The sequence below is a fragment of the Anabrus simplex genome, chromosome 4 (genome assembly GCF_040414725.1).
Source record: "Anabrus simplex isolate iqAnaSimp1 chromosome 4, ASM4041472v1, whole genome shotgun sequence".
NCBI lineage: Eukaryota > Metazoa > Arthropoda > Insecta > Orthoptera > Tettigoniidae > Anabrus > Anabrus simplex.
The window spans coordinates 102750094-102769753 of NC_090268.1; the positions used below are offsets into that span (position 1 = coordinate 102750094).

The 19660-nt window shown below is 38.1% G+C and overlaps 1 protein-coding gene across 6 annotated transcripts in view; it reads right to left on the reverse strand.

Annotated features, from left to right (window-relative positions):
* LOC136871660 (protein dead ringer) overlaps positions 1 to 17629 on the reverse strand; it is a 917083-nt gene extending 899454 nt beyond the window's left edge. For 5 of the 6 annotated variants that reach the window (XM_067145149.2, XM_067145146.2, XM_067145148.2 and 2 more), the window contains exon 1: positions 17159 to 17629. In XM_067145149.2, coding sequence (XP_067001250.1) covers positions 17159 to 17194 — 36 coding nt within the window. In that variant the 5' untranslated portion in view covers positions 17195 to 17629. Of the gene's footprint in view, positions 1 to 16562; positions 16690 to 17158 lie in introns of those variants that run through there. The other variant, XM_067145145.2, reaches the window with a different exon arrangement.
* Between the last annotated feature and the right edge of the window lie 2031 nt (positions 17630 to 19660).

Below are 19660 nucleotides of genomic sequence, written 5' to 3' on the forward strand. Positions count from 1 at the left end.
TTTAACAGAAACAGCGCAGGTATCAAATGACCACGATGTGTTCCATTCGAAAAAACAGCAACCAAAAAGAACTTTTATGCAGACGCATATGATCCACTGCGATTGCAAGGTAGAGCTAAAATAACAAATAAGGTTGATAACACCATTCATAGTTCTCTTGGTTGACTAGATGGTAGACTTCTCTTCATTATACAGGACCTTTCTAGGATGGGATTATGACGTGACATCCCAATCTGAACTGTCAAGGAATGTACTGTACTAACTTACTAACATTTTATTTTCTATTTACAAACGACATTGTATCTAATTTTCATGTAACAGGTTTTTCAATTTGCTTTCGATGATTTCAGTGAAGGAAAACGTTATCACAATGTCATTCTGTAACTAATAAGCCATAAATTCACGTGCAGGTAATGTCCCAATGAAATTTAATAACAAATCGGCGCTAATGTGAGAACATCCTTGGTGAGTTACTTGAGCTACGCATATATTTTGAAAGGAACCGAACTGCACTTTCATTCTTTTATAGACATGATATATAAATCTTTCCTCTAAGCTTCCACAATCCCTTTGCTGGCGAGATGTAGTGTTTACGCTGCACCATGTCTTCTAGTATGGGCTAGAATAAATTTGTTACTTTCATTGACCTGTCTCAGTGTCATCCTTAGCTTTGTCAATATGAAAGTGGCTGAGGTATGAGCGATTCTAGTAATACCATTCCTTATACAGCCAGTCCCTGTTAAGAACGGTATGAAAATATCACTCATAGGGTCGGTTGGTGCGTGCATCTCAGTGGGCTTGGCAGACTGATATGCGAGCAATTTCTGGCTCGGTGAGGAAAGCAACGGGAAATATCACTCCTTGTTTCCCTAGTACGCCTCTTCAATGATGCCAAGGCCATCTATGGCAGCTGTTGGCGTAGCTGTGGAAGATCAAACCAGCCATCGGGCTGAATACATACAAGTTTCCATAACCATATAGCCCGAAATGGCACTATGTACAGCAATTAGCAGTGTAACTCCCCAATGATCGTCTTCAGGAAAGAAATAGTCGGAAAATAGAAAAAGTGCACTTATAATTGATTTTTATATCTGTGTTAGGTGCTACCAAGGTCCTTTCTTCAGCTAATTACAGGTATGTCTCGGGTTGCTTGAGCCACTCAGGCGAATTTTGATTTTGGCTGAGTTTTATGATCGGATGCCCTTTCTGACGTTACGCGCTTTTCAGGTGAAAATTCCACAAAACCTGTGTTACACGGAATTATCCAATTATTATAGGATACAACTGTTGTCTACTCGCACATCGATTTCACTATAAGAATAAATACGAACTGGACGATGTAGAAGTGAGGGGTCTCATGATCGGTGCGAGAGGGACAGTCCCTAAGAAGACGATAGAGCTGATGAAGGTCTTCAACATCAGTACCAAGGAGTTCATCGACTGGGGGCTGAAAGCACTCAGGGGTTCTCTTGATACTCAGACACCACTTGTATTCGCCAGACTGAGACATTAATTACTTATTTTTTAAATATTTTTTTAATGAAATTGTATGTGTATTCTTTGCCTTAGGCAGCCTCCGAGTGGAGGAAGATTTTGAAAATAAATAAATACCGGTATTTAAAAGTTGAGGGTAAATTGGTCACAGAAAGAACTTATTTAAACTGAAAGACTTAAATACAATGGTCTTACTCCGATGAAAAGCAAAGCATAACTAATCACGCCAAAAAAATGTACACTGACGCACGTGCATGAACTATAGGCTGAACTTTATTCCAAAATTATGGTTATGTGCCGATGTTGCCTTCTCGTATTGGCTAGGGGTCTAGAAATTTGAATATCTTACTTATCTCCAAGTCGTGTGAGAAAAATACACCCGGTTTAAGCATGATGTGCAAAGTGAAATGTGACTAGGAGTTTCATTCGTCGTTGGATCTGGGTTTCCCGGGACTTCAAAAAACGCACAATTAGTATTTTCATATTGTGAATGGAAGAGGAGGAAACTGAGTTTGCTGGAGTGGGGAACTTAATCCAGCCAAGGCCATCTATGGCAGCTGTTGGCGTAGCTGTGGAAGATCAAACCAGCCATCGGGCTGAATACATACAAGTTTCTATAGCCATATAGCCCGAAATGGCACTATGTACAGCAATTAGCAGTGTAACTCCCCAATGATCGTCTTCAGGAAAGAAATAGTCGGAAAATAGAAAAAGTGCACTTATAATTGATTGTTATATCTGTGTTAGGTGCTACCAAGGTCCTTTCTTCAGCTAATTACAGGTATGTCTCGGGTTGCTTGAGCCACTCAGGCGAATTTTGATTTTGGCTGAGTTTTATGATCGGATGCCCTTTCTGACGTTACGCGCTTTTCAGGTGAAAATTCCACAAAACCTGTGTTACACGGAATTATCCAATTATTATAGGATACAACTGTTGTCTACTCGCACATCGATTTCACTATAAGAATAAATACGAACTGGACGATGTAGAAGTGAGGGGTCTCATGATCGGTGCGAGAGGGACAGTCCCTAAGAAGACGATAGAGCTGATGAAGGTCTTCAACATCAGTACCAAGGAGTTCATCGACTGGGGGCTGAAAGCACTCAGGGGATCTCTTGATACTCAGACACCACTTGTATTCGCCAGACTGAGACATTAATTACTTATTTTTTAAATAATTTTTTAATGAAATTGTATGTGTATTCTTTGCCTTAGGCAGCCTCCGAGTGGAGGAAGATTTTGAAAATAAATAAATACCGGTATTTAAAAGTTGAGGGTAAATTGGTCACAGAAAGAACTTATTTAAACTGAAAGACTTAAATACAATGATCTTACTCCGATGAAAAGCAAAGCATAACTAATCACGCCAAAAAAATGTACACTGACGCACGTGCATGAACTATAGGCTGAACTTTATTCCAAAATTATGGTTATGTGCCGATGTTGCCTTCTCGTATTGGCTAGGGGTCTAGAAATTTGAATATCTTACTTATCTCCAAGTCGTGTGAGAAAAATACACCCGGTTTAAGCATGATGTGCAAAGTGAAATGTGACTAGGAGTTTCATTCGTCGTTGGATCTGGGTTTCCCGGGACTTCAAAAAACGCACAATTAGTATTTTCATATTGTGAATGGAAGAGGAGGAAACTGAGTTTGCTGGAGTGGGGAACTTAATCCAGCACAGCTACTGCGTCCAAGGTTCATATTACTCGACTTGGACTTTATGGGCCTATCATGTCTTACGTCTTTGGGTAGATGCCGACCATCCAATTCAAGTATTTTTCTGTTTAACACACAGATAATATGAAAATCTGTAAAAAGTAAATTATGCAAATAAGGTAGAAATTTACCATGAAAGAACCCTTAAAATTTTACCAAAAGGAGAAATATCAATGTATGTGAAGTAGATGAGAAACTTTACTTTACCTTAAATCACATGGTGAAGTTTTACCCTTTAAGTACAATTCCTGACGAATCAGTCGAATAAGTATAAAAATCCGTATAACTCGCCCTATGCCATGGCCTTCCGAAATGAAGTATTACTCTTTTTACCTATTAATATATTTGCCCTGTGCACGCCCAACAAATAAATATGCTGAATTCTAGGAAAGTGACAAGCAGCATTTAAGGAAATTTGTAGCGAATGATATAATTTAAACACGTTCTAGAATACACACTTTTGTTGACAAAGTGCAGTTAAACCTATTAAAAAGACAAGAGATATCTATGATTCAATTTTGTATGACAGTATAAGTAAGCATACATAAAAAATTACACTTATGCTTAGATTTCTTTTACATAATATAAACAAGTCATCCCAGACATTCTTATACGCTCTATGGATAGGATATATTTTCAACAAATATTAGTTAACTGAAGAAAGTATGAAGAAATAAACTCTTTAAGAGTTTGGTTCTATGCAGTTTCTTTGAAAACTGAAGAAAATGAGAACGTATTCGAATAAAAAGACTGGTACTGTCTATATACAATTAAAATGTAAAAACTCACAAAAGAGTCCAATCTTAGGACAGTAAATTAATTTATAACTAGAGTACATTATGCTTTGGGTTCACTTGCACAAAGCACCACCTGAACATAATTGTCATGTACAAATAGGCAGTTTTCTCAAAAACACCTCAGAACATCGAACAACCGACAACGAATTCGAAAACATTGTACGATGGTTTTAAAGATAACAACCTGTAAAATATATCATTTATGTTCGCAGATTCTTCAAACATTCTCCTCTGAAAGTCTTAAAGAATTTCAAAGTTTCTTCCCGCATTTTCAACCAAAGGAGACTAAAATGAATTATATATTCACAAAATACTAGGAAGCTGTCTAGCTGATGTTATATGTTAATTATTCCTTAAAAAAATCATAGCATACATTCCATACCAAAGACCAAGTATTGAGCGAGTTTCATAAATTCAGCTATTAGCTAACTTCTATTAGCCTGTATCATGATACAATGTTACAGTCTAAAAATCATCCATTCGCCATTTCATTCTCTAACGAGATTATTTGCTGATAACACTTTCGTATTAAAATATTTCAGTCTTGTTCAACAACCACTGACAAAAGGTGCCATGAGTTCAAAGTTTCATTAAACAGTAATTATGGGCTAGAAATGTCAGAATGCAAACATAAATAACAGGTAGGACTACAACACAAACAATTTGGTCCGTATCGACTTAAACGAGGCAAGAATTATATTTCACATACTACCTTTATACGAGTGATCCAGGTTAAGAGCTTTCGTTTCACAACCACAACTGAAATAATAGTTTATGCACAAGAAATAATCTAATCGCTCACAATGCAGTACTGTAGTTCTCCTTTCACAAGTAATGAAGCATAATATCATAGTGAATTTAACTTTCACGACCGGAATCCATACATATGTATTCATATTATGTAAGTACAAGGTGCGGTGGTGTATTCAAACTAGAAAGTGCATAAAGAGACATAAGCTGCATTAAAAGGTATACAAGTCACAAAGTGAGGTTGTATGTAGCCTACATGCCTCATGTATTTATGATCGCAGCAACCAGAGGTGTATAATGCAATCGCCATATTCTTAAAAGACACCGATTTAAGACTATGAAGTTTGACGTGATACAACATCAGAAAAAAAATAATGAAACATACTACGGTTTCAGTGTTTCAATTTCTTCTTTCTTGTCTGTGTACGTGTGTGAGCATTCTGTAAGGACTCGGAACGTAATCCAAGTGTATATTTACTGTATATATTTTGTATTCTAATGTGTTTCTAGCTGATTGTTTGGTCTGTTACCTAAAGCCAACAACTCTTTTTTAAACGTATCGTGTAGAAGTATGAACAAATCTTCCTTCCAATACAGAACAACGTGTGGCAACGAGAATGGTGATTGCAAATAACATTATCGCACGCATAAATTCATAGCATATTAAGATTTTTTAAAATAACTTAGTTTCTTCAATGCCGAAACTAAATTTGAATAATTAAAGGTATAAATTATCTTAAAAAGAAAAAATATAGTAATAAAAAGGTACCTGAAAAAGGAAATAATTAAAATAGAATGACACGTTTCGTTCTTCAAAGAACATAATCAGATTCTATCAAAATTACCATGTGCTTATTTTTTCTTGAGATAGTTTATAAATTTATTTTTTTCAAAATTAGTCTCAGCAGACCTAAGAACCTAACAGTTATAAAGTAACTGAGTTGAAACTTGTTTATTGATGAGCATTTTGGGCGGAACATCATAGCACAGCATCTGAAGAAATGAAAATAAACGCCCATTTGAGTGGAACATTGTCACCTTATAGACTAGTGTACATAAAATAAAATAAATAGGCAAGTTATACTATGGACTACAGGGACCACACTGAATGATTATGATCGAAAATAAAACATGCCACGCTCAATTTTCTTCGTTCTCTATACTCAAAATGAGTTTCATACTAATCTTAATTAGAAATTAACTTACATTATGAAATCATATTGAATTCCATAGAGCGAGTAGCAGTTGGTAAATAATGTATGACTGTTCTAAGCTATTTAAAGACAAAATACGTTCAAAATGATTACACACTGTGAAATAGAAGAAACTATCCCTACTCCCGCCTTACTTCAAGTTTTTGTCTTCAGAGACATCAACGCTCAGCGCGAAACGGAGCAGGAACCTGTCGAGAGGAAACTTCACTTTCCCCTGTTGAGAGAGCATGCATCGAGTATTGTGGTAGCACTAGCGAGGAGGGACCATATGAAAAGGAAGTGGGCTAAACTACGCTCTAGAACTCAACATATATTTTTATCTATATTTACTCTGGTTTCTTTTCAAGATAGGGAAATACAATCGTAAGTAGAAACAGACTCCCGTAATTGATGGAACAAACATCTACTAACAGAACTCACCATGAAGAAACATGAGATATTGCCGGAGTTTTTCACCATGGATGTGATGATCTACAGGGACTGGACCGAAGCCAGATATGACCTACGACACATCATGACGAGAGTAGCGAGCGGTCCATAGGTGTCACCACCGAATATGCACAACAGAGAAATACCACAACCCAGAATACAAGTACAAGTGATGTGGGTCAAATTGCGACCGATACCATGTAATGTGGTGCAAAAACAGAGGAACCTCACTAACAGACTTCTGTAAGACATAAAACGGAATAAATATTTATTTAATTATTTATTTTTGCTAGTTGCTTTACGTCGCACTGACACAGATAGGTCTTATGGCGACGATGGGACAGGAAATGGCTAGGAGTGAGAAGGAAGCGGCCGTGGCCTTAATTAAGGTACAGCCCCAGCATTTGCTTAGTGTGAAAATGGGAAACCACGGAAAACCATTTTCAGGGCTGCCGACAGTGGGGTTCGAACCTAGTATCTCCCGAATACTGGCCGCACTTAAGCGACTGCAGCTATCGAGCTCGGTAATAAATATTTAAAAACGCTATTTACTCGAGATTACCTCTTGTAACAAGATCTTCCATCTGTATGGTCATTGGCTGCAATGAAATTTATTATTGCAACTGATGGAATAGTCTGAGATACATCGCAATTTATTGGCTCTCTGAATTATTATTTATATGAACAAATTCAACGGGAAATTTCCTTAAGTATGACACTAACGCTATAACAATAGTATAATGTTACTTGCTTAACTCCATATAACTCTGAAGGTCCTAACAGACGCCTCGATACCGGAATTTTTAATTTTGTCCCGCAAGAATTTTTCAACATGCCGGAATCCATTGAAACAAGTATCAGCACTGAAAGAAACCATTATATGCCTCGGTAAATATAGAACTGCTTTCTTGAGAACACTAAGTCTAAGAAAAAGCAATCGTTCTACATTCAATGATTAATTAAATGCCATAACTGGTGTGGTCATTCGAAAATGACAACTAACATTTATGTGTTCGAAGGTGTAACATCTCACAAGGTAAAATTTGCCGTAATCCGGTATATTTCTTGATTAGTTTCATTACTATTTAACTACAATGCGTGCGATTGTTTCAAAAGTTTTGATAAATCGATCGCCGTCGAACGACTTGACCTGTTATAAAAGTACAACTATTTCCATTGTTTTCTAAGCGAAGCACGTGACCATCCTAAAAAATTGTTATTTTTTATTTTAGTGTAATGAGTCACTGTGTAAGGACGGAAGTTCTTTTACCAACGTCCTTCACCATCAAAGCTATCTTAGACCCATAAATAAAAAAATATGAAAGAGGCTACAAGCATATCTAAATCACAGCTGTATGTGGATCAGGCACAATAGCAGACGAAAAAATGCACGATTAGAAACGTCAACCTATACTCCCATTACTGATATACAAATTCTATATTAATCGGTGGTTCGCAACCTCTAAATATCTGAAGAAGTTGTGTTGAGCTTAGAAATAACTGCATGTAAGCGGTAAGTGAACTGTATATTGAAAAGTAATATTTGCTATCAATATCATTCATGTAAAAAATATTGTTATAAGTTACTTACTCACTTTAAAAGGAGATTGCACAGCATTTTTGAACTATCACTTGTAAATGGTTAAATGAGTTTAAACGTACTGCCTTTGAAGTCTGCACGTTTGATCATTAACACCTTTTGTGAATAGAATATGACGATTTTCTCACATCAGAGCATTTTTCTGATGTACCTGCACCCCCAAAATTCACCGCCCCTGAGAGACAAAATTATATAACTCACTTTTCAACAGCCCTTCACTCGTACTTTCTTCAAATCCACAAAACCCTCTAACACCACCTCTTTCCGCTAATCTGACCTCTTCACTAATATAACCTGCCACACCCCTTTAACTCATTTCAAATCTTTGAAACTTCATACTAGCCTAATTTACCGTACATTCCAGTTTTATTATAATTCCAAATGACGATTCTTTACTTGAATGGTTTAGGATACGGCGTAAATTAATCACACTATCGGTTGTCATACACAATACCTTTGCGATAACCACGACAATCGCAAGAGAGGTCTTGTGTACTACTACAGTTTCAAAACCTCATATGTAACAAATGTACGGTAATGGAATGAGCAACAACGGGCGAAAATATTACCAACATTTCATTCACACAACCTGACAAAATCAGTAAGAAAGGCTTGTTTAACTTCCTGCGGCATGACAGATTTGGGATCTGGCAACCTAATATTGTGTCTACCGTAGATAAGAGAGATGCAACATGCACGAACATTGGTTAATCATTCGAAGGAAATGATCTCAAATACCAAACTATCTTCAATTAATGAAAATGAAAAGATTTCGGTACATCGATTAAACATAAAAGGGGCTAATAGTGGAACTGAATTCCATAAGCTGGCCTCACATAAAATACTATTTTAACTTCCTCATTACAAACGACCATGGAATTCAACAACAAGTGACTTATCTTCATAACTTTATTTTCAAACCGTCTGGGTCAAAGGTTTCTCTATGTAAATTACCATTAGTTTGTTAATATCTTCACGTCCTTTATGATACGAAGCATTTCTAAATAAGGGAGGATGATAAGGATGAGCCAATAATGAATCGTCCCCAAACACTCTTGCTGAGCGTCTCTGATTAATGTTGAATCCTTTTGTTCTAGAGAGAAAAGGGAACTTATTCTAATTTCTAAACTATACAAGATAAACATGAGAATAGTGAAGAAATATCCTGAAGACGTCCGGTAAAATCCGATACGTAATAAAGCAGCACCATACGAACACATTGATACACTTACATCCATTAATCTCTGAACAGCGTCCTAGGACCTATTCAGCCACCCGTTCGAAATGGACAGGTTAATACGGTTTTTGTTTTATTTTACATGGACCTAACTTCTAGGTCACCGGCCCTCGAAGTGTACATACCATGACAAAGTCTACTTTATTACTATACTGATTTCATCTATTGACAATTAGTTCGATTATTGGACCTATAAGAATCAATACCTCTTTAAAGTGAGTGCCAAAAGCAAAACACGAGTTGTAGGGCTGATTATCTCGGACGGTAGATCTCAACTTGGTAGGTTCGATCTTGGCTCAGGCCGGTGGTAATTGTAGGTAGTCAAATATATCAATCTCGTGGCGATAGATTTATCGGCAGGTTAAAAAAAACTCCTGTTGGACAAAATTCTGGCACTGTAGTGTCTCCGTAAAAGGAGTCAATGGGACGTCAAACAAGTAAAATCATTTATTACAAAACATCTTCGCACATCTTAAACCGATTAACTTTAATAGCATTTCTCCAACTAAAATGAATATCGCACTTTGGGAAGAAGAGGGCCACAGATGCAAAATTATATGTCTCAAGCAATTGCAAGGTAAGACTTTAAAAGGTCTAGCAAATTCAGTTTTTAATATATTTTATATATATTACATATTATAATATATTGCATTGCAATTATCTCAGAAGCATCATGTTTGCACTTGTGGCCCTCTTCTTCACAAGGTGTTACATTATTACCTAAGCGCAAAACTCCTGAAAAATACTTTCTCTGGAAATCTGTTTTTCTCCGTGTGTGTGTGTTATAACGAACATTCCAGTAAATGAAACAATATTAATCGCATGCCTCATTCCTCTTTCCCCGTCTAGTAGTCCACCCACCCAATCACCTTCCTGCACAGCAGACGAGAAGCTGGTGTCCCGCTGAGCGTGTGATTTCGTTGACGGACGAACTCGCTAGCCAGAGCACACACTCATACATAGTGAGCCTGTCGATCACTAACGTTTCACCCTACTAGCTCACCACACAAAATCTATCCAGTGTCACAGTACATCCACCTTCAATCTACACTACATACACTATCTATATACTGCTTAGCTGCACAGCCTACTGTGTGCTGCGAAAAACCCACCACTCCCATTTACCTTGAAGCTCAGACTGTGGGAAATATCTGGGGAGAAGTTAGATATACCGAGCAAACTATGCGATTCGGATCACGTACTGTAAACCTGCATTCGGGGGATGGTGGGTTCGAATTCCACCGCCGGCAGTTATAAAGATAGCTTTCCGTCGTTTCCCATTTCCACATCCGGAAAATGCTGAGAGTGTTCCTTAATTAATATCACGGCTACTCCTTTTCCCAAACGTGCTTCATTCAAAACTTGCAGGTAAATTATAAATACCTCAGGAAAGAGATGAGGCGAGGGATAGAGAAGACCCATTACCGGTACTATTATTTTGCACCGAGCTCAATAGCTGCAGTCGCTTAAGTGTGGCCAGTATCCAGTAATCGGGAGATAGTGGGTTCAAACCCCACTGTCGGCAGCCCTGAAGATGGTTTTCCGTGGTTTCCCATTTTCACACCAGGCAAATGCTGGGGCTGTACCTTAATTAAGGCCACGGTCGCGTACTTCCCATTCCTAGGTCTTTCCTATCCCATCGTCGCCATAAGACATATCTGTGTCGGTGCGACGTAAAGCAAATAGCAAAAAGAAAAAGAAATATTTTGTTTCGTATTGTGTTTTAGCTGCAATAATTACTTTTACGGTTTTCGGGGACACCGAGATTTCGGAAAATTGTCCCACAGGAGTAATGTCGGCAAATTTCCCAAACGATGCTGGAGTATTCAAATACCAGCGGATCAAGCCAGAAACGCACCCGCAAATAGGACTCGGAAAGCAAGTGTTTTACTGACTGAGCTCGACATGTTAAGGTAAGATACAAAAGACAGGGGTTTTTATACAGAAAAATGTTTTAAATGAGACAATTTACCACTAGATGAATATTAAGCTAGCAGAAAAAAATGTACGATGACCGTAATATATTTTAATGTCACTAAATCGGACTTGTAAACTGAAATAAATTCAGTATACAATGTGAACTTTCACAAAATAATTGTGTCTCTAAGTTCGAATACGGAACTGAAGCAATCAGTGTTAAACAGAACAAAAAATAACTGATTAATTATACTAAAACAACTACCTAGGCTTTGCGAACCGGGATCAACAACTACATCAAGACTAACCCTACTACTGTGTTAAAACTACAACCGCGTAATTACCACAATTAATCTTCAATATCATGCTGTGCAACCCGCCTGTGTTTGTAGGATAACTTACAACAAGACGCTGACTGAAAGCTGTCATAATATAATATTAAAAACCAAACCAGTCTGTTTATCTAGCTAAACTTATATGTTTTACTATTATTATTGGTCAGGAAATCCAAGCAATAGGACTGCAAATGCCAACACGTTGACCACGTGATATTCCAGTATCTACAAGCCATGTGGGTGGGCAGCTGTCCTCTTGATGGACCAGAGTTCTTAATGGGCTCTATGTGCCATGGATTTCTTTGTATTACTAATGTTGTTGGTATTCGTCCTATTATATACTTTTACGGTATTTGAGACGCCGAGGAGCCAGAATTCTGGATGGCAGGAGTTGTTTAAAGTGCCGACACATCTTCAAATACCACCGGACTCAGCCGGGATCGAACCCACGAGCTTGGGCTCAGATCAGGCCTGTACCGCCTGAGCCACTCATGTAATAATAATAATAATAATAATATACCATCTTAGCGGTGTGATGTAGCGGTAACGTGCCTGTCTCATACCTTTAGGCCCCAGCTTCGATTTCCGTCCAGGTAAGGGATTATTTTTACCTGGTCCTGAGGGCTGGTTCGACGTCCATTCAGCCTACGTTATTACGGCTGAGGAGCTATCTGACAGTAAGACAGCGGTCCCGGTCTAGAAATACAATAATGGCAGAGAGGATTCGTCAGGCTGACCCCGCGACGCCTCATTCTGCAGGTCTTCGGGCTGAGCAGGGAATTTTTAAAATGTTACTATCATTACTATGGTACCATAATTTATATTCCTGACATATATTCATAGTATAAATTGTACAGTTACTGAATACAAAGTAATAAGAAGCCACACAACATAAAAGCCCTAGTACTTCCCCTAAAATTACTTCATAACTGCCTCATTGTAGTGACTCGTGTACATAGGTGGTTGCAGAGGTCGCGACAACCGGTTTTTGCGCAGCATGCAACTATAGATATTCGCTTTAGAATTTGAACAGATTTTTAAATTATGGTTTGCGCACAGTGAGAGCGTAAAATGCAGAATACTAGATGACAAAAGGCGGGATTCGAACCCCAATAGTCAAAAATTATGCACGTTCTACTTCTAGGTTAGCTGACAGTGAGATCCGAACCAATATCTCATGTTTAATGAAGGCATTCAACTATCGGAGAGCCGGGAATCGAACGCCAGCCAGCTGGACAGGTAGCTAATATGTTAATCACTTAACGACGGCTAAAGTGATATCATTCTAGCATTGTATCCAATAACTCACAGAAAATACTTCAACATAAAGGTACAGTAGATAATTTAAGATGTAAAAGCGTTCGATCACCTACTGAACTGGGCGGAGGACAACGATCTGCAACTCAACAGGCTGAAGACAGTGAAAATGACCTTTAAGAAAGGAGGAAGACTAGCAGCAGAGGAGTTATATACTTAGGCCAACAACCACTAAGCAATGAGAGCAGATTCAAATATTTGGGAACACTCTACAGGCACAGCGAAGAACATTTCCTGCACATGTTAGAGAAAGTGTGGCCGCATTTCTGATTGCAATAAATGATATCAGACCTATCTGGAAGATCACTCAGAACAGTGATGGAATTATTTAAATTTAAGGTCATACCCGTAGCTACATATGGGTTACAGTTAATCTGGGAATGCCTTGCACAAAAGCGAACTTGAAGGACATCGAAAACGTTAAGGCCACGTATATGAAACTAGTCCTCGGCGTCTCCAAATTTTCCCCCATCCAGACTGAGCTACGAGTTGTGCAGCGAAACGCCACCTTTGGAAGATCTTCGCCTACAGTTTGGGCTGCCATCCACGCCAGCTTACGAAGAAATAGTCTCCGAACACCAGAGGATAAAGAAAGACATCTGGATTGATTTCTACAGCACAGACCCGATGTTGACAAATGACTGGGATGAAGCGAACTACGAGCTGAGGCACCTTGTGAGAAGGTTCGCGATCCACGGCTTTCACTTCAAAGTCTGTTGCACCGATCGATTCCATGAACTATGTGAAGACTGTAGTTGTTCCTGGTGTGGTAAGTCATGGGGTCGATACCACGTGCAATTTTGTGAGAAACCTCGTATGTCGCTTAAGAAATTCTGCTGGGAAGAGAGTTAATATCGTGCAGACTGACAATTATCCAAATGAAATCGCAATACATAAAATCTACTTGTATACAGTATGTAAGTTTCTCTATGACCATTGACTGAAATAAACGTATTATTATTATTATTATTATTATTATTATTATAATTTAATCGGTACATCCTTTACTTCAATCCTAATGTAGCCAGCAAGATAAAACTTCTGGTGTGTTTACCGTGAACTACAAATTTAACATGAATTTTAACTTATATAAATACACCGTTTGATTAGGGAAAAAAACGAACATAGCATTTCCCCGCGAATTAAAATCTGACGAAGATGTAACATGCCACAATATCCGGCAAAAAATAGCAATTCCTTGTAATCAAACTGTGCACTTACAAGTTACCATCAACTCCATAACTTATTAGCCTAATGGAAGTAATAACTAACAACTAACTATCGAGAAATAGAGATCCAGCAGTTTCAAGACCGTTAGCTCAGACATGCGACTCAATAGCCTACTGATTAACTGTTGACAAATGATCGGAGAAGAAAAAAACAGCAAACTGCCAGACCTACTGAATCAACAGTTTTGCGGTTGTATGGTTTAGGGCAAGTGTTTCGTAATTCAGTTATCATATCATTTTGATATATATTTTAATAAGAATGGATATTATAATATGGCTGTAGGTTTAATTAATTTTAAAACTTTATGTAGCCTACCAATGCATGTATTCGGTCCATAAGGGTAGCCTCAGTGTTTGGGCAGGTCTAGTAAGTAAATAATAAATAAATAAAAATAATGAAACTGAATGAGTAGACATGCATCATGCAAATCTAGTTTGAAGGATTTTTTTTGCTAATTTATGCGGGTCATAAATATGAAGTACTGTTGTAGAAAGCTTAGTACTTAAACATGGGAACAAAAAACTTATTTAAAAACATAACTAATATTCACCTAAATAGGACAACCTAGCCTCTTCAATCTCAATGGTAGTGTTATTTTCTTGAAATACCTCGACATTTCCAGGAAGGTAGCCTACTATAAACTACCAAGAACCCTTTTCGTCCAACTTAGTAACTAGCACTCCTGTAACATACGTACAGGTAAACCTACACACAAATACATGTAAACCATTAACTATCAGATGCTATCTCCAGGAATCAATACAAATATCTCGAAAGACGGGAGAGTTTTCACGGATAGTCTCATTTCTTTCTTATGGAGTAAATGCCGATTCTCAAATTCTCTAATTATTACAGTCCGAAAAATACATAAATTTCATTAAAATGATCTAGAGATGTTCATCCCCTACCCCTGCCACACCTACAAACGCGAGTTCTGTTACAAAAGAACGTTTGCAGTCTTCCGCCACTTAAAAGAAAAATTAGCTACAGAAAGTTTCGAAAGAAGCGCCGTGATTAAGATAAATAAATCCTGCACCCGACGAATGAGGCGGGGTAAGGACCAACTACCAAGGAACATGTGGTCCTGATTGAGCATTTTACGGTAACACAAAACATTTATAAAATCCTACGGGTAGGCCTGCCAGTTTTCATGAAAGAGAATACCCGTAGTAGTCCACGTGAACCCACTTAGGCACACATGTCATGCTTATTTAAAATTTAATCTGACTAGAACATTATTAAAGATTTACTTTAGCACTAATCCTGCTGTCAAAGATTACAAAGTATTGGAATAGGCCTATGAAACTAAAATCTATCTACTGTGACAGGACGGTCAGCGGAATGTAGGCTACAGTATATGCCCTATCACATGGCTAGTGCACTATCAGTCCGTTGAAATACTCGCAACGGTAATTCCCGAATAACAGTCAACTTGGATCCACAGAACAGCTGTCTTTACAAAACTCAGTATTTAATCTGACTTCAACACACTCCACGTCTTTTTCAACCTATCAATTTACAGCTTAGGAAAGAAATTTATCGGTGTCAAGACACATCACCATGAAAATTAAAAGTCTTTTGAAAGACCTGCCATTCGTAAATATTTATCAATACGTTACAAGAGGAAAATGTAAGCAGCAATCCGCCTAAACATTACCGTTACAGATCTTGCTTGCTAAGTAACTTGGTACATTCTGCCTCGTAATACAAATAAAAATAAAAACGAAATGATCATGAGTTACATTCACTTGTTCGCACATACAGCGTAGAACTGAACAATAAAATGTACACATAATATGAATAAATTCGTAATGTGCACTACGAGGGCTCTCCGGCCTAGGTACACATCCGCGGCTGCAAGTTCTCTCCCTGCTGAGAAGCCGGTATACACGTGTCCGGCGAATTACGTGAAGGGGAGAAAGTCACGTGGGCCAGCTGCCATAGGTGCAGACCAGGAACTTCTCAACTCATTCTGACACAACACGAACTACGCCGTACGACAGGTATAAAATCAACAAAACCAGAAACGTTGAAGACATTTCACTGTGTAGTTAGGATGCTTATTCTTGAAGAAATTAAGTCGCAAAATATACTGTAGTCCTGAATAACACGCCGAAAACACCAGTAAATAACCATCAATTCAAACAAGCACGGAAAAAAAAACAACTCGTCACAAAATATGCTATAGTCCTGAATAACATTCCGAAAACACCAGTAAATAACCATCAATCCAAACAAGCACGGAATAAAAACACCTCGTCGCAAAATATTCTGTAGTCCTGAATAACATGCCGAAAACTCCAGTAAATAACCATCAATCCAAACAAGCACGGAATAAAAACACCTCGTCGCAAAATATTCTGTAGTCCTGAATAACATGCCGAAAACTCCAGTAAATAACCATCAATCCAAACAAACACGGAATGAAAACAACTCCCCGAAATTAGGCAGAAAATAACGGAACACACTAGTAAAAAAAGTTTCATTTACACATGTCGAAGAATAAGAAACATGCTAGCTTACCAGTTTTGATTTCGTTAAATTTTGCCCCATTCACCTTGCAAGGTACGCAAGATAAATTTAACACGCAATACTTCCTTTACAGCAAGACAAAAGGACACAATTAAAATTTCTTATGCCAACATTTTCCTTCAGTAACTAACAAATTCCAGCAATACCGCTGTAGCATACTTGACCACATTAGTAAAGTGTGTGCCTAGACGAGTGTACACGGAGTGGGATTGTTCCTCACATAGGCACTAGAAAGCGAAGGGAAAAAAAAGAGTAATAGGTATGCTAAAATACACAGGACTCAAAGTTTCTAAGAACTCTTGGCATAAGTTCAAACTTGATGGTAACTATTTTCTTCTTAAGCATGGCAGTGTTTACCTTGCGTGACAACCGTACTAAAACCCTATTTTACTAACGCACAGCTTATGCGGTGAAGTGGTTTGAAACTCCTGAGAAAGTGTTATTCCGATCGTTAGTTTCAAAACAAAGTGGATAACAACAATAACAAAACGCACCCGAAATATGACATAAGAAAGAAGTGATACAAAACATTAAGTGACGGTGCAAAGTGCATATCTGATGACGAGGAAAATAGAATTATGACTCACCACACTTCCATCCATATCACTATCGTGGGGGTCCATCTGATAGACTGGAACTGGTTCTCGATTTTTGACCCGAATTTTGGCTGATTTTTCGGGTAACACCCACACACGAGAAATAAGAAAAAAAGAGAACTCAAAACAACGTTCCTCGCAACACAAGAAGTAAAAAAACAAACTGTAAAAAACCCGCGTGTCCAATACGCGAGTTTTTATTTGTTCCTTTTTTTTTTCCTTCCTCGCTTCTGTCAATCTTGGTCCAGCAAAGGGAGATCAGAGCGGTTTATTTTCACGTTATCATTTATCCCGACTGGAAGAAACGAAACCGATCGATTAAGACAAGGAAAAACACTTCACACACACACTTCCTTCATTCACCACCGCGAAGCAACTTCAAAAACAGACGAAGACAATCACGCGCCACGCCGAGATCTTCATAACCAACCACTCGGAATTGTGTGCCACGGCAATCTCCCCGCATCAAACTACCCCCTCCAGATCGCGCGTCCTCTCTTCGCCCCCCACTACTTTAATTCCCATCATGCCTCGTACCTCTTATTGGCCCAATCAAATCAAGAGGAGGTGGAGCTCAGTACAAGTGTTGTCCGCTAGGGGCGGGGTTTACTTCCTTTTTTTACGCGGCAAATCGCTGGGCCAATGAAAGGGCGCAATAAGAATGACTGTATGTTTGATGGACTCACATGTAACCAATGGTAAAGAAACATAACTTCGCAGCGGAATGTTCGATTGGGTTGCGCAGGCGTCAATCTGTAATGCCTTCGCTATGATAAGTAAATAGAATAATTATCATCTTCCTGTGAAGTTACAATGAGACGTCTTGTAAATCACCTGTGCTATAGCAGCCATACTGGAGGAGTTTTTAAGTATTTTTTCTACAACACATGCGTTGGTAAACAGGGCCATAAATTTTTCATGTTCATGCACATAAGTTATCACATCTCCAAATGAATGCCTTCTGATAACATAACAAAAGGGTGTTGCTGAATATTGATGACAAAACCTATAAAATTGCTTTGTTCCTAATCATTTGAAAAATCACTGACTTCTCCGGTTTATGTAAACGGAATGGAGACAAGCCGACAAACGACACCCTTGTTCCCCTAACGTGCAGCTACTCAATGTTCCAATATATTCCCCCAATGACTGATGTTTAGTAATAATACTGTTATTACTACCCTTACGGAGTAAGACGCCGAGGTGTCGGAATATTGTCCTGCAGGAGTTCTTCAGCGTGCCAGTAAATCTACAGGCTGGTGTATTTGAGCATCTACAAATACCACAGGGCCGAGCCGGGGTCGAACTCGCGACCTTATTTATTTATTTATTTATTTATTTATTTATTTATTTATTTATTTATTTATTTGGGAAACCAAAACAGCGAGATACCGATTGCAGAGTTCCACAATGAAAAATATATTTACACTGGAGTAGCACAATGCAAACTTTAAAATATAAATGAAAGAGCAACGAAAAAAATCATCTAATGACAAAAGTAGCGGAAGAAACCTACAATACTAGCAAAATAACTGTAGGGAAACAACAATTAACAGTAAAACATAACGGCAAATGAAAATAACGAAGAAAATTAAAGAATAAATGCGAAACGAAGCACTTAAAACTAGGAACGGTAAGATCAATGTCCGGCTCCATGGCTATATGGTTACCTTTGGTCCAGAGGGTCCCGGATTCGATTCCCGGCCGGGCTGGGGATTTTAACCTTAATTGGTTAATTCCAATTGCTCGGGGGCTGGGTATGTGTGTAGTCTTGAGCATTAGAATTCATCATAGATAGGGCGCCATCCTTATAGACGCGCAGGTCGCCTATAAGGCGTCAAATTGAAAGCCCTGCACCAGGCCTCTCCTCAGGCCACACGCCATTATTATTATTATTATTATTATTATTATTATTATTATTATTATTATTATTATTATTATTATTATTATTATTATTATTATTATTATACAGTGCGATAAATGCAGATATGACACATAAGTAACAGTATAACTTGGTACACTAAAAAATAAATATTAATATTACAATAGAGGGGACATGCAAGTAAAATATTATTGCATAGGCCTATCATAAATGAAAGTTTGAAATCTACATTAGATAACTTATCAGCTTCCGTCAGAACAGGCTGGCTTTGTCAAGGGAAAAGGAACTAGAGAACAGATTCTAAATATCCGTCAGTTGGTTGAAAAGACATATGAATGCAACAATCCGTTGTTTTTGTGCTTCATTGACTAGCAAAAGGCATTTGATTGTGTTTTGTGGCCGAAGCTGTGGTGTGTTCTAGAGGAAATGGGAATTCTATCTCATCTCATTTCACTTATAAAAGGCTTATACGATAACAAGTTGGCCAAAGTCAGAGTTGATGATGATCTATCATGAAGTTTCAAAGTCTCCAAAGGTGTGAGACAAGGATGCATCTTATCATCTCAACTGTTTAACATCTGTGGTGAATAGGATCATGACAGTTGGGAAGG